A 17201-nucleotide genomic window follows, 5' to 3' on the forward strand; every position below is an offset into this window, starting at 1 on the left:
AAAATAAAGGGTACATTTAGCTTGTGCCTTTTATTTAGGAGGTACAGTTTTTAGAGTGTACAATTCTTTCGAAATCTAATAGTTTAGCTTGAGACTGTTTCCTTATGAGAAAAAAATACTGGGGAAAAAATTCCTATTTATAAAGACCTATCAAAAAAAATTATTATTATTATTATTTTTTTTTTGGTAATTATTATCAAAACTTACTGTCACTAAGTAACCAAGCTTTCTATTCGTTATGGTAGTGCTACATCGGAAATTTTCGTTTTTAAATTTATAGTTCTTATGGCAAACACATTTAGTAAATAACTGTTCGTCAAACGTAAACGTATTATCAAACGTTCGTCAAACGCAAAATGTACCATTTATTTGTTAATTTAAACAGTTTGATGGCTTTGCTTTTTATTAAATAACATAATAACTTTATAATCTGTTGTTTATTTAAACACAGAGCTCGAAAAAACTCAGAAATTTTACCCGTCCTCCTTTGAAATTAACCCGTCAAAACTGAAAATGTATCACGAACATTAACGAGAAAATGGCGTCCGCGCGGACGCTGGATTCAAAAAATTTGTTGTCCGCGTTGAATTTTTTGAATTTTCGAGCCCTGTTTAAACAGTTGATTAAAGTTGAAAAACAATGTATTTTTGTTCTCATGTGTCTCTCAATTATAGTGGGGAAAAAGAGGCTTAAATATTGTTTTCAAGTGTTTAATTGAAAAGTGGGAAAGATACTCTCCGGGATCAACATATTCATCTATGCTTAAAACATTGAAACAGTCACCATTTGAGACTTTCAACATAAGTTCGAATCCTGCCGGATAATCATAAAATAGCATTCTATGATATCAAATATAAGTAACTAGGGCTATTTTAAATGAGTAGACATATTATGGGTTTAGAAAACGTTTATTTCATACTTTACATTGATGGTTTCCATTGTTCGAAGCAGGAATGCTAGGAACGAGCAGCGATTTTCCCTAATGTCGACTCCCGGGTGCCTCCACTCGCAGCGGTTTTATTAAACAACTGTTGCATCGCCTTATCTAGTAAAACTCACTGAGAGACAACCCTATGATCGCCTCAATACAGCACTCGCAAAAATTGTAAACGAATCTTGAATTGCGCTCATGGATATTTTTAAAAGTAGCTTGTTCAAAAGTTACTTGTTAAATTAAGTGAAGATTTTATCCTCGTTTAAGACTAAAAAAATTGAAGTTAACGAGAAAAAATACTTTGTCCTTCAATAAAGAAGAGATAGAAAAGAGGGAGGAAGAAAGAGGTAGAAAAATCTGCCGAAATATCGTGTAACGACAATACATACACACAATTATTTCAGTTAATTACACAAATATTTCGGATGAAATAAATTTTTAAATGTAAACTATACCTGTAAATTAAATTAAAATTTGGAGTTATAAAATACAGTCAAACCCCGCTATAGTGAACACGGCTTATAGTGAGCTCCCGGATATAGTGAACGAAATGCTCGGTCCCGTACCTTGATATACACGTATAATGTTATTTTTAGTGCATATAGTGAACCAAAAAAGTGAGGAAGTTGGATATAATGAACTTTTTTCTGTCTTCGACTTATCCCCCCCCCCATTTTCTTTGTAATAATTTTAAAATTTCTACTTCAAAATAGATACATATTCCGATTTTTAAAACCATCTATGGAAACTACTTTTATGTGCTCGAATGGCAGGTTAGGCAGGTTTAAAAAGTGGAACAACAGAAATTCAGGAAAAATTATCTGAGAGTCGGGAAGTGTTTCCATATCTGATGTTGAGGATTGCTCATCAGCTAAAGATTACTAATTTTTATTTGTACGCAAGACGAAGAGTGATGAAAAAAACACATTTTTTGCTACTACATAATATTTTTCAGTCATTTATATGAATATAATGTAATAAAAGGGAGGAATTTGGGAACCATTAGTGAAATTGCCAGCGTAACGGATATAGTGAACCGAAATTTCGGTCCCTTGAAGGGTCACTATAGCGGAGTTTGACTATATTTATATCTTCAGAATAATCAATTTCTTTTGAATACCTTAATTAAGTTTAAAAAGAATTACCTCTTATGTAAATCATCACATTATTAAGTATTCATATTTTTAGCTTTTATTTTTTAAAAAAAGTATCACAAATTCTTTTTACGCAGTATGAAAAATAATTCTCTTCATCTCCTTCATTTTTACCAGGTTTTTTCAATTATTTTTATTTTAGAAAAAATATGTATCTTCCTTCACAATGCTTACAATATCTTTAAAAAAACAATGCATATATTTAATACTGAACAACTTTTGATTGAAAATATTTCCTTCATAAGAGAGTCTTTAAAAAATGAGAAAAATTCTAATTAAATTTGTTCTAATATTTTCCAGAAAATGCGTACTATTGTCCTTTCATGTTAGGCTTCATTAATTTCATAACTTATCCATCTTGCAACTTTTTATTCATAATTCTATAGCAACTTTAGCTCATTCGACTCTGTAACTCAACAATTTGTCTATTTATTTTTTTAAAAATTTTATTCAACTTATTTTATACAATTTCTTTTTATTCAATTTATGTACTTCTAATAAAGATCAAAATACCATGAAAATTATGAAATTTATTGTCGCTCTAAAATGAGGCTTTTTTTTTTCCTTAGTACGGAAACACATTTACTAAATCAAGGTAACGTAATTTAACACGATTCACCTATTTTAATAAGAACGATTCAGAGAAAAGAAGGATAAAAAAAAGTGAGATGTGTAGTTTAGTTTATATTCTGCTTTAAAAATGAGACACAGAAAACTTTTTTTGTTATTATATTTGAAGTATTCATTCATCTTTAAAATTTCAAAAGAATTAAGTTGCTTGAATCATATAGGTAATAGTCTCTTTTGTAACAACTTGTTTTTTCATTTATTTTTGTTTACACAATAGCTTTTAATGTTTGTAATTTGCTTTAAAAGTTCAAACATTTATTCTTAGATCGTCATGATTTCTGTGTGTCTGAAAACTGTATGACCTATTTTTTTCTGTCCCTTGCAGAATGGAAATAATTGTTTCTTATTTGGTAATAAGAATCTTACTTTTGCTGTGATAACTGATCGTAAGAGTTTTATTTTATTATCATAACATCGATTAATTGTTTTAAAAGAAAAGTGTAAGTTCTCATTCTTTCAACCCTTTCAAACTACTTTATTTATTTAAAGTAAATTCTTAAATATAAAAATTTTTAAAATTCTCTTATTTAACTCAATATCTTGTCATACATGAAGTCTTTCCGGAATCAGGAATAAATAAACAGATGGTCTTTAAATTGTTATATAGTTATGATATGAGAATGTCAAGGTATAGATGCTTAATGTTTAAAATATGCAAGCATTATATTTTTTATTTTACAAATCATCAAAAGTTTTCTTCTATCAAAATTGTGTTCACCTAATAAATTTACTTTAACTGCTACACAACATTTGAAGATCAAAGCTGTGGAATTGGCTAACACGCATAAAGAAATTAATCGTTTGGGACATAACATTTACAAAAAAATGTCAAAGCTAAGTATGATTGTTTGGACGTAAATATCATTGGCACTAAAACTGCAAATGGGAATCATTACATCAAATTTAATCATAGATATCAGTTTCAAAAGAGGAAAAAAATAAATTAAGGTATAAAGCTAACTGCAAAATCTCCGTATCATTACACACATGCAAAAAGAAAACGCTTGAAACTCATAAATTGTGCATTTATTTAAATTAATGGATTTAAAAACTAAACAATAAGGTACAAAAGCCTGCTGCATTATTAAATATTGCGACCATATACTTACCACCATAAATTATTTGAAATAAATTTCAAAAAATGATTAAAAAGCTATATCCTACTTACAGAAGCGAAAATATTTCAGATATAAAACGAACTAAATATTTTCGGAAACGAGATAAGAATTATAAAACAAGTTTAAAACTAAAAAGGAAACAAAAACTAAGAAATAAAAAGGTGTTTCAGAAAGTTCGATTATAAAGAGACTGAAAATACGCAAAAATTTATGAAGCAGCTAAATTTATTCACACCTCATGTTCACTCATGTGTATGTTCCAAGTGAAACATGCGCGAAATAGTGTTCGAAGAGTTTCTCGAGAAAATGTGAGACCTGTCTTGGCGAATTTCAAAATACGGTGCCAGTGGTGCCCGGGAGTCGACAGTATGGAAAGTCGATAGCGGACACGGGGTCTTATATTCAGAAAAATAGGTAGGTTGGGTACTTTATTTACGTCGCACTAGAACTGCACAATGGGATAGTGGCGATGGTCTGGGAGACATCCCTGAGGATGGTCTGAAGACATGCAATCGCAATTTTTATCCTTTGCTGAGGGTATGGGTCTCTTGCTTTGGTAGCCCGACGACCTGCTCGCGAAGTCGAGTACTTTACGGTTGAACAGTTTAACGAGGAACATTACCGCTCACCCTCGGACTCTACGCAGGTTGAGCAAAGTGGTCGTCAACCCACTTACTGACCGCAGCCAGTGATGCTTGACATTGGTGTTCTACTGGTTACCGCGTCCTTACGATCAGTCCACTGTTGACCTATATTCAGAAAGATATAATGAGAAGCATGCAAATTCGGATTGTCCCGCCTTTTTTTCAGTAATTCTGAGAGGGAACGTTTCGTTAACGTTATCGTCCAAAAGGGAAAGTTTAAAAATCTCGAGATTCCGTTTAACAATCGACACCAAATAAACAGCATAGAATTTTCAAACTTTTCTGAAATTTCTTTCTCAATTTATTATTTAAAACTAAATGTGTTCTCAGATTTATTATTCACATCCGGCATTTCAGTTCTAAATTTAGATTAAAGAACGCTGGAATCAACATTTAAGTTTTTTCCCTTAACCAAACGTGAGAACCAGTAAAATCCCTCAACCTATTTGTTGAAAAAAGAAATTATAATTCCATTCTTGCATGTGACTTAAGAGATTATTGGGATAAATTCACAAGTTTTCACTAACATTTGTGTTGAAACACTTCGATTTTGTGTGATTTGGTTTCTTTCTCTCCATACTATGATAACTAAATAAAAGCGTTTGTTTTTTCATCCTATACCTGCTTTATTTCTTAGCCATACTGCCATGATATTATATAGGGGAGAGTCGGGTAGCCCCACCCACTTATGGAGTATTGCTTATATTTCTGTATAATATTGAGTAATAATCAATACTTTCGTATGTTTCTATTGTTTTATCATCTAATTAAATAATGCAGAAGGAATAAACCAAAAAAAGAATAGTTTAACTTAAAAAACTAGAAATTTAAAAAAAAACATGTTTTTCAGCTCTTTTCAAAATGTGTCGGGTAGCCCCACCCAGTTACAAAAATTATGTTTCTTGACTGTTTTTTCAGGTGTAAATGAAAATGACCAATGTATTGACAATAGATAAACCTCGTTTATCATTTTTATCACAAAATTATTTTATTTATTACATATTTATATACTTTTAGTAAATTCTATCGTTTAATAACAATCATTTAATAACAACAATATTTTTTGTTAAAAATGCATATAACATTCAAATTTGAAGCAATAAAATAATAATCTTTGCAAGCGTAAATTTATCGACGAAATAAAATTGGGTGGTGATACCCGACATTCATGTGAGCGGGGCTACCCGAAATCCAATTTTTTTGTTAATTTGTAATTACTTGAACAATTTTTCACATATAAACTTCTTTCTTTTGGCAAATTAAGCTTAAGACTACATACTTTAATGCTGTATGTATAGAAAAAATTATTTTTTTAGTATTAAAATGAAGTTTAATCGAAACATTCAACCAATTTTTCTTAATTTCATGACTACTGTATTCAACATATTTTCAAAACTATTGTTTACCATGTTACCAGCTGCATAAATACTTGAAACTTTGAAAATAATCTTTTTTTAATATAACAATTAATGTCCGATGGCCCATTGACTTGAAAAAATATTCTATACATATGAAATTGACAGCGGGTGGGGGTACCCGACACTCCCCTATGTATAACAGTGCTCCATTGTAAATTATAAAAAAAAAAACTTTAAACATTTAAAAAATATGCTTACCATTTGTACTAACTCCAGTTTGTAATTATTATCAGCTGCTTTTACTGTATTGATAACAATGACTAGTATCGCAAAAAATGTATTACGAATAAACATAACGTTGGTGCTCATTTTTCTCTATAGTTATTGAAATTAGAACAGAAGAATATAAGCGAGTTATTTATATGCTTCCTCGTTATGGCCATATAGAAACAGCTAGATATTACTAAGTAATAAAAACGAATCCATTGCACGACTTAAGCTTTCGATCACATTTTTTAATTCTACATGCAGGTTGCTTCCTCTTTGCGAAAACAATTTTTTCTCAGATTGCAAATATTATTCTAAAAGATTTCTCAATAGCTTTAATCTGTTTTTCTGCTTACAAATTTTTTGAATATCTTAAAATCAATCTTTAACTTAGTTTTAGTTTTCAAGATTTATTATAAGATTTCCAATTATATTACGTGACACTGATTTTACGAATATAAAAACATCTGCCTTGTTACGTTTGAGGTTTATCATAATGATTATTCCATTTTCAGAAAACTGGTGGCTTTTATTACCTACATCAGTTTTTGTTCTACTTCCTGGGATAAATTTAAATAATGAAATAAGGTTTTGCTTAAATTAACACTAGATTGCCTAAGTAAGTCATTTTGACTGCTTTTAATTTCAATTAGAAAAACAATGATGTATACAATGACACAATTTCTTAGAATTTTGTGACTTTTTGAACAACATATAATTTTTTTATTGTTAATATTTACTAATAGCTTGTTACAGAACTGTAAATAATATAAAAAATGTCAAAAATTAATTTTAAACAAATTTATTGACGCATTCACAATCTAGTCATTTTGACTGCTTTTCGGCAATATAGGTATATACTAATTTTCCGTCTTTCTAGTGTTAAAATAACTCAAAATGAAACTTTGTGTGAACTATGGTTATTTCTGACCATGCTTATAATTTAAATGTAAAGTGAGCAAAAGAAAAGGACCACCCTAAATAACTTTTGATGTAATGATCGAATCTTCACGTTCTACGATTCAATCTCATTGGTTCGAATTCTCAATATGCTAATTGGATAATGCAGATGATATTTAAAATTACGAAATCCGACACAGAAATCTGAAAAATTATTATTTATGCTGTAATAGTCGAAAAAAATTTTTAATCGTAATATATACAATTTTTCACATCAATTTAAAGACGATAATTTTATATGGAAAAATATGAAATTTGAGCGAAATTGGTTTTAATAATTCCCGAATTATCAGATTTGATAGAAGTCGCATATTCAAAACTCGATTTCTCAGGAACTTTTAGAACAATTGCGCCGAAATTGTTAAGTAAAATTACATTTTTTACAATGATGTAAAAAATTGTATATCTTACTATTCAAAGCTTTTTTGACTATAATAAAAAAAATAATAAATTCAGATTAAAAATTAATTTTTGCATTGAATAATCTTTTAAAAAACGAATTTTAAAATTTTGCCCAAAAAAATTATAATTCGTTTAAAAAGTTCACAAGATATGGTGGAAAACGCAAAAAGTAAAATTAACACTATGGTGTCCAAAATTTTCATTGCTCTCCGGACCAAAGTATCGGGACCCATATTTTCCAGATTGCGGCTACCCCTTGCTTTTTCGGGATCTAGAATCCGTCGAAATAAAAATAAGTTATTCAGAGAAAGCGCATTTTTGTGTCTGATTTCATAACTTAAAATGTAGTCTGCACTAATTAAGCAGCATATTTGAAGTTACCCTCTTGAACTTTTAAGATTGAGTTCCGGAACTTGAGAATCCGATCACTAAATCAATAGCTATAACGTATGGTTCATTTTTCATTTCGCGCGAAATTTCGAAAATTGAAGAGATTAGTGGGAAAAAGAGTTTAAAGACATTTTTCTTTATTTTAAACTGGGTAACTTTCACATCATTAATTCTGAATAATTTCATCTAATAAAGGTAATCAATAATAACTGGAGGCTGCTACGGGACCGACACCACTAATTAATTCAAAAAAGTTGTCCGCCTTTTCACGATTATGTTAGTTATCCCTATCTTATTTTAAAACTTGTGTAAATTCAGAATTATTTCTGCTGTCAAACAAAGAACACCTCAAATCAGACATAATAAATAATTAATAATACATTTATTTGGCTTTAAGATACTGTACTTTGCTTTATTTTTTGAGCAGCCGACCGAATTCTGAGTTTACGACGATGTTCAACTCCCAGGTGCCGCATTGTAATTTATTGGACTAAATGAACCAGGTGGATATGGTACACTAGTTAAACGAGGCCTGAAGATTTGAAACACTTCAAAGTCATTCGTTTTAAGAATATTCAGTTGTATACAGGAATTTTACATCAACTTCTGATAAATTTAATCGAATTTTTAAGTTGGAAATCTCAATTAAATTTGCTAATATAATTAATTTGTAGACACGATGATTTAAGTTACAATATCAGGTCTGATTTTCCTTGCATGCATATGCAAAAAACAAAAAACGGAATATCCTGAATAGCTTTTAATATAATGATACAGTTTTCACGTACCAAGACTTAATAATCCGTGTGTCTGACTTCAAACCTGCTAATTAATAAGTGTAAAAACAAAATCAGAAAAAAACGTGATTCCTCTGGATAAATACGATGGATTCCAATTATTGAGCCTCAAAATATGGAGGGGTAGCAGCAGTCTTTGAATTATGGTCAAAAAATTTTATTAATATTTTACTATTCAAAATTAAAGACTTAAAATAAAAGTAAAACAAAAGTGTTTATATATGCTTGGATACGAAACCCTGATACTCTTGTCACGATTTTTGACGATTCACGCATAACTCATTAAATATTGGTCCTATCGCTTTGAAACTCGAAGTTTCCAAAACTATCATTTAGTCGCCACAATGAATGCCAAGTATCTCCAAGTTACCAAGATTACCTCTCAGTCCGCAAAAATGTCGCCAAACCGAGTTTTCCATACGAAATACATTAAATGTTATTTTTTCTCTAAATTATGTTAGAATTACGCAACTTTCTTGCAATTTTTTTTAACTTAACTGTTTATTTGGGGTGGTCTGAGATATTTTAGCCTCATAAGAAAAGAATAGTCACAAAATTATACGCATATTTAGAAATTCGCAAACAATATAAAATAACTATTTAAAGTTCTAAAGGCATACGAGGTAACTTTTTGCACTATTGCTATCTCTACGGCGAAAAATATTTAACGAGATTTTTCAGTATCCTACCATAAATAAGAGTTTAAAATACATAATTGTGGATGCAATGAAGACTAAATAAAATTATAAGGTCTTATATTTAATCCAGATAGTATTTGATACTTAATCTGTGGAACCAAATCTCTGTAAATGCATTAAATGATTTAATCATTAATTGAATGATTTTCAATTTTAACATAATTTGCTTATCTCTAAATTATTGGGAAGCAATAGCGGGGGATGGTGATTCGCACATAAGAAGAAACTTAAATGATTCGTTGAAGACATAAATGATTGAAGAAACTTAAATGACATTGATAGGAAACATAAATGATTGCTAAGCAATTGCTTCGGAGTCATTTATGTTTTATAGTGATAAGCAGGTTGTTAGCAATCAGAGAGTGCAACTTACTTAAAAATTAATCTTTAATGTATCATCGGATCGGTTTGGTGTTTCTTCGTTTTTTTTTTTTTTTCTCTTTTTTGTTTTATAAAAAAACTTTAAGTAGCTTAATTGATTGAAGAGATTAAATGCGATTAACTTTTATTTTATGTACAAATACAATTCCGATTTTAATTACCACAGTTTAGATAAATTTTCCATGCTCTTCTTTATGTTTTTTTTTCCATGCTTTCATTTTTTTTGCAGTTTTGAAAAAACGTGTTAAAAAACGTGTATCGCAGATTAAATGACTCGTGTGATTTTATTTTTGCTTTTTTATGCTTTACTCTAATTTAAGTGGATTTTTCTACTGCAATTTGCTTCCTTTGTAATAACTAAATTAAAAAAATCAAGTGCATACAAGTAATTAATTAAATAAAGGAAACTCTATACAATTGGTTAAAGCCAATAACGTGCGTTGAGAAAAAAGAAAATAGCTGATTTTATCAATACTAAGAAAGAATAATTTTTATTGCAGTAATTATATAAATGCTATATAGTAGCTTGCAAGGTTTAAGGACTTGGATCCAATAAAAGCAGATGCACACTTACTTTTCATAGTAGAAGCATTAAAAATGTCTTCAAATTTTAAGCAGAGAGCTGAAAAATTAGATGTATTATTAATGTTCCTAGTCCAGTAATTATAGTAAAAAAAATTTGTTTCTTTGCAAAACTTAATACCTAAAGGAATTTTTTGGCTAAACTTTTCGTTGTGGTAACTCATTGTTGTTGCGTTGTGAGTTAGGGAGCATTTGGATATCATTTATAAAAATGATGCCTAAAAGCTCCCTTTCTTTCTAATGCTCTTTTATCCCTTTTTAAAGGGTAAAATTAAACTTTTCTTGTCGAACTAAGCGTTGTTTCTGAAGTATTCTTTCTCGCTGAATAGAGTGATACCAATCCCAAGACGATCGGACTAATAGTTTAAAACTTATATGGGTTTTATGCTCAAAAATTCATGATTTGTTCTTGTTCCGATTTCTTCTTGTACGCATTTGATGTTGTTTCTAAAGAAGTGAGATATTATTTTTCACGTAATATTTCATGTTGAATCGAATGCATGATTCGATGGAACAAACAATTAAAAAATTTCAAGATTTTTGATGTATAAAAAGTACTATTTTTGACTTGACTTATGCACCCTTTTTAATTTAGCCTAGTGGCTATCTGAACACGTAAAACATTTTCTGATTAAATATTAGGCTTAATAGTTTCTAAGTTATATGGATTTTCTTCATAATGGATGCCTTTCGAAAATAGTACTTTTTATACAATAAACTCATTTTCACCTTTAAAATATTATCTCTTTCGTATCTTGTCTGGTTTCATTCGTTATAAAGTACCTAGGAAGTAACACCTTACTTGTCTACATAGCAGTGTTAAAATCTGTGAATAAATGCAAGTACAAAACTGTGATTATAGGACATAAAATCCTTATTGCTTCTATTCGTCCGATCTTCTCAGAATTAGTTTCATTTAATTCAATGCGAATTGTAAATAATTATTGTATTATAATTATTATATTGTAAAATATACTTTACATATCCTTGGATATCAATGTAAAACATGTACGGAAATCCTATCGAAAATAGTACTTTTTGTACCCAAAAGCACTTGCAAATTTTGAAATAATTGTTCCATGGACTCGTGTATAACCTTTTTCGATACAACGTAAAAAATACGCAGGATACAATTTCACACTTGTTAAAATAACAATATCAGATAAGTAAGTAGGTTTGTGCTAGTTTGAAATTTCAAACAAATCTAAATTAAAGTCATTATTATATGTCGGATAATTTCTTAATTTTCAGTATCGTTTAAATTAAGAAAATAATCAAGGGAATTTTTAAAAAAAAGCTTTGGCATTTTCCTCGAATCTCAAATACATTGAATCCTTCTTTATCAGTTCATGGCTTCTTACAAGTGATGGATCTCTAAATTTTCGTTAATTCATTCGTAATATATGAAAATTATCAGTAAGAGCTTTGATATTGGATTGGACTTAAAAGTTTACCCAGTATCCTAAAGTTCCAGTACCTCGTTGGGGTGTGGAAGTTTGGAGTGAGACGCGTATCTGTGTTATTAATCCTTGCAATGCGTTTTTGGGTGGTATACATTATTTACTATTACTGAACATGTTATAAACGTTTTCAAAAAAAATGTAGAGAGATTCCTCAGTTTATTGCTCGAAAATATAATGGCAAGTGAACAAAGACTTGCAATTGAAGGAATGAACTTTGAACTACATCTAATTGTTTTGGAAAAGTCCTGGAAAAACTTTTATTTAAAAATAATAAATAAAATTAAAGCTCTTAATCCCACTGATGCGCTTTCAAATAGAGAATAAATTTATTTTGTTTAATAACAAATTCGCAGCTATTAAATAAAATAGATAGTTTGTGTTGTGGAATTTTGGGGAGAGAAAGGTAACAGAGCTCAAGCGCTATCCAAGTCATCTGACCAAGGTCAAGATTACCTTGGATCTTGTGATGACCATTATTGCGCATGTTTATTTGTATCTCTGGGGAATAAATTTTATTAATTCCTGATAATTCCTTCCTGGTGTTGAAATTATTACAAACGATGAGCATTTTATAACTGTTAATAAATTTTTTCAACTTTAATCTATAGCAAATATGACATCATTAATTCGTCAGTTTGGCTTCCATTTTTAAGATTGCACCAAGCGTATACCATCAACTCTAATTTTACCAAAACAATTCATCTTCCCATGTTAGATTTAATCGCATACTTGAACTGTTGTGTAACGTAGGTGTAGATCTGGTTTTAATATTGGAAAATAATAAAAATAGTACGTGGAGTCCCTCCGCGCGGAAGAAGTGAAACTTCGTAATGTGGAAATGAAAATAGGAAGGGGTAGAAATTGATTTTTAGTGAAATCATATTGTTTCTTTAAGACCAACTTTATTAACATTCCTTACAATTCACAATTGATCGCATCTTTTAATTATCATTTTCGAGTGGGGAAATATCCAAATCTATAACATTTACAATGGGATTATGATAACTAAAGTAAGATACGAAATGTTTGAGTTCTATTTTTTCAATATTTCTTGCAAAAACTGCATCAATGGTAGTTCCCCCTTTGGTCGTTGGATCATTTCTACCATTTATCATTTCCAATCTAAATTTGTCTTTAAGGAAGGTTAATAATGTTTCAGCTTCAGGTAACGAGAAATTCACATTAAAATCTCCTGCAAGGATCACAGGCAAGCGTTACCATGGTAGCGTTAAACGTTTAACGCAACCTTGCTGGAAGTCGCATTAGAAGTTTCACTTCAATAATATTTCTCAATGTAAAAAATAATAATCTCTGAAATCCAACAGATGGCGCTCTGTGCAGTAATTCAAATGAATTAATTGCATTCAGTTTCCTATATGGCACTGCATCATGAGCATCATTCCTTGCTTTTTTGTTATTAAATATAATTTGTTAAAGGCTTTTGTAATGCTTAAAAAAAACCAACATCATTGTACAGAGCCATAAAGGAAACTGAATACAATTCCCAGATAGCAAAATAAAGTTTATTTTAACTCAGAAAAAAAACTTTTAAACGTAACGTGTAAACCTTCTAATCTTAAAATGAGATCTGTGACAACCTGCTCTGTTCTACGCACATTAACATGATCCAAAACCTTGGAAAACAGCCTACGATATAAAAACCTTAAATCGAGGTTGTCTTAGCGTGAAAAAAATCCCCTGAACAGAACTTAAGGGGAAAATAATCTTAAATCTGGGTAATTATAAGGTTTCTTTTCACAACGTCTTGCATGCTCAGCTAAACTCCACCTTGCCATGAAATTTTGATGGACAATGTAATTTGATCTCATCGGTAGTGTGACGTCAGCTAATACGTCATTATGAACCCAAGTTTCTTACCTAAGAGACAATCCTTTTTTTAAAAAAGGCATTACAAATAACTTTTAATCATATTAGGATGAAAAGTTTGAAACTGCAAAATGTTTATTGAAAAATAGTTTTTAGTAAAAATATTTTAGTCACAATAAGAAGAAAATTCCGACGCAAGGTCGCTGTAAGGTTGCATGCTTTTTGGGATTAATCCTTTTACTTTACTGCGCAGAGTGCCATCTGTTGTATTTTAGAAATTATTACGAGGGTTGTAAATTAAATAGTGGCAACTTAACCTGGAAACTCACAGAAGGGCGGGCATGCGCAAATAGGGTATGGGAGTGGTGAGGTGGCGCTGTTGTCGATGTGTAGAGAGCAAAAAACAGTCGTTCTGCTCAGAAGGGTAGTTGTTGCGTGGCATTAAAGAGAGGAGTTTCGTTTCCATCGCTCTAAAGCATGTTGTCAAAAGGCTTAATGACGATAAAAGACGAAATGCTTGAGCCCCTCATGCAACTGTCCTATACGGTAAAACATTTGCGCCACAGGCTTCCACTAAACCACGATAGCATTCTGTTGCATTTTTGCCACGGGCAACCTCGATTTTAAGCCACGACCGATGATCACCTTTTGAAAACATGCTTTAGAGCGATGGAAACGAAACTCCTCACTTTAACACCACACAGCAACTACCCTTCTAAGCAAATAGACTGTTTTTTGCACTCTACACATCGACAACAGCGCCACCTCACCGCTCCCATACCCTATTTGCGCATGCCAGCCCTTCTGTGAGTTTCAAGGTTAAGTTGCTACTCTTTAATTTACAACCCTCGTATTATTAACTGTAATAATGTTATCAGAAATTTACATTAAAAGAAAGTGGTTTTCTTACTTCAGATGTGATAACATTCTCCTCATATGAATCAATATCGCATTCCTTCTCATAATCGGTGCTTGCATAAACATTTGTGAACTTCAGATATTTTTGATAAGGGCAATATTCTTCGCATCCAGGCAAGATTATAACTCTAGGAGTTTGATTGAACTTGTCGATATTTTGAGTGTTCAAGAAAAGAATTCGAATGAAGTACTTGCCCCTTGCTCCGGAGTAAAGCTCAAAAATAAGAGTTGAACAGTAATTAATAATTTCTATGCGAAGATTGTTTAAAGCAGCCAACACAGCGCCAATGTTGACGTCATGCTGAAACGAATATTTTTTTGTTTGGAATATGTTTTTCTAAAAAGCATCGATAAGAAAAAAGAATGACATATCTAAAAAGAGATTATTAGTAAAAATACGAAAGCTCACATAAACAAAGAAATCAGAAAATAAGTTAATACTGATAGTTGTTATAAATTTTAATACTGATTTTTAATTAACCTTTAATCGAATGCATTCTGAACCTCGGAATTTATACTTTTAGATCAAAAATAAAATAGGTATAATTTTTTTACAAAAAATAACCGGGGTGCTGTTTATAATAAAATATTCTGCAAATTTTAATTCAGTACTTTCATGCCTTCGTCAAAATTTTTCAATAATATTTTGATTATTGATAAGAAATTATAATTATTGAAATAATTTGATATTGATATTGAAAAATATATTTTGATTATTGAAAAGTAACAATTATTTTTAAAAAAATAAATAAAATATAACTTTTTTGAAAAAATTTTGTTTTAATCGAAAAAAGCGAAAATGTCACGATTAAATAAGAAATTCCATGAAAACTATCAGAAAGTAAAATCACGCCAGATTGAAAAAAATAGCCATTTGCTTAAAAAAATTATTTAAATATAGTTCTGTAGAAAAAAAATAATAATTGCAAACTTATGATTCACTTTGGAATTGTTCCTAAAAAGGCTAAAGTCTAGGTCTTGTACTTCATCCTTATAGATATATAGAGAAAATTACGACGAAAATTAGTATATAAATAAATGAAATCATGATGTTATTAAAGAAAACCAGAAAAGAACCTGAATTAGCTCATTAATGGCATTTATTCTTGAAAGGAACATAATACCAGAAGACAGTTTGATAGTTTACTTTTGTTTCTGTGGAATTTCCTTTAAGGTTGCAAAGGGGAAAACTAACTGCTCCGTTATAAACAATCTACTCTTGGTATCTGACGATTTCCAAGAGTACGCCAAAGTTGGCGAATATGTTTCATGAATTGAATAAATACATCGGAGATTGGTGTATGTCTTATCATTGATTTGTGTTAAAATTAACTGTTTTTAATGTATGTGAAAGCTAGATTCTTTATTAACTTGAAATAATGATCTCATTCACATAATTTGTGGAGTTTTTCAGCCTAAAATTCGGATAGATATTACATCAGAGTTTTTACAATGCAGTATGAAAATTTACTTCGACTCTTTACTTCGATTTTAAAGTAAGTTCACGAACAATAGATATAGCAATAAAAATGTAACAAAAAATCAATGTTTATTTTTATTCGAAATTTGAGTCATACTTACTGTTGAATATGTACGGAATTTCAGCTCTGGTGCATTATTATTCATTTTGTCATCGAACACTTTATTTATCAGACCAAGAGCAGGACCTTTAAAATGAAAATTTATGAGGAAACTATTCTGAACTATAAACTTTGCGGGAGAACCAGGGAAATGACTTTTTTTAAAGTATTTATGAATCAAACAAAAAGAAATTGCATCAATATGAGGTATGCTTAATATAAAAGAATTGTTTTTGCCTCAACTTTAATTTTTTACATAACTAATCAACAATATAGTTTCGAGTAAGCTTGTACGGTTTTTATTTCAAATAGAGCAGTGCCAAATTTTAAGGCAGAACATTATTATCCACGCCTTCGAATAAATCTACAATAAAATAGTTCAGACAAACTTTTTTTCTTCTTACCCTGATTTTAACCAACCTAAAAAATGTCCCTTACCTGTTTCTTCCACTCAGCTCTTTATATATGACATATTCATTTTCTACTTTGAGTAGAATGAACAATTCCACTTGAAAAAGTCGAATTATCCACTTAAAGAAGATCGAATTCCAAATACATCTTCACATTATAAATTCCAATTTTAATAAAATAAATGTAAGCACTAAGACCAGCAAAAAAAATTTAAACTCAAATGGAAATTCAAATGTATGATAGCGAAGGAGGATAATGCAAAAATAAAGAATAATTTATAAAATAGAAGCATTTTATTTCATTTTATAATCGTCGTTGAACGGCCGACTGAATTTTTGAAATTACGACTACTGATGTTCATCGCCGTATCCTTGTAATTTTGAGCCCAATACAGAAGGCAAGGGAACTCCTGGATCAAGAATAGAAAGAAATTTGCCCTTATGGAAGATTTTTTGATGGAACTAACCCGCATTCACAATACATGGAGAGGAAAATTACGAAAACGGTTAGCCCGACGGCAAGGGAACTCTAAACCATGATCCATCTACCACTGACGATATTTCACGTCAGCATTGTGGTCAAAGCATGCCGAATGCGGATGTTCTTTGTTCTATTAAATACTGAATAACTTTTTAGTATATATTATATATATATATATATATATGTATATATATATTTTTTGAGATG

General features: G+C 30.3%; 2 protein-coding genes across 2 annotated transcripts in view; both read right to left on the reverse strand.

The window, feature by feature from the left end:
• The window catches only part of LOC107439969 (lysosomal acid phosphatase), a 27774-nt gene extending 21374 nt beyond the window's left edge, over positions 1–6400 (reverse strand). The window contains exon 1 of the mRNA XM_071182490.1: positions 6097–6400. Coding sequence (XP_071038591.1) covers positions 6097–6207 — 111 coding nt within the window. The 5' untranslated portion in view covers positions 6208–6400. The remainder of the gene's footprint in view (positions 1–6096) is intronic.
• A 3796-nt stretch (positions 6401–10196) lies between these two features.
• Positions 10197–16186, reverse strand: LOC122271443 (lysosomal acid phosphatase-like). Its single transcript, XM_043052704.2, has 3 exons — positions 16105–16186; positions 14516–14824; positions 10197–10355 (listed from the first exon to the last, which is right to left on the reverse strand). The coding sequence occupies exons 1-3, from the start codon at positions 16147–16149 to the stop codon at positions 10344–10346; spliced, it is 366 nt and encodes a 121-aa protein (XP_042908638.1). The 5' UTR covers positions 16150–16186; the 3' UTR covers positions 10197–10343.
• Positions 16187–17201: the final 1015 nt, after the last annotated feature.

This window comes from Parasteatoda tepidariorum, chromosome 6 (genome assembly GCF_043381705.1).
Source record: "Parasteatoda tepidariorum isolate YZ-2023 chromosome 6, CAS_Ptep_4.0, whole genome shotgun sequence".
NCBI lineage: Eukaryota > Metazoa > Arthropoda > Arachnida > Araneae > Theridiidae > Parasteatoda > Parasteatoda tepidariorum.

Coding starts and splice junctions, on each gene's coding strand:
- LOC122271443 (XM_043052704.2), bottom strand. CDS start 16,149: ATGAATAATAATGCACCAGAGCTGAAATTCCGTACATATTCAACA. Junction 14,825..16,104: donor AATTCCGTACATATTCAACA/GTAAGTATGACT, acceptor TATTCGTTTCAG/CATGACGTCAACATTGGCGC.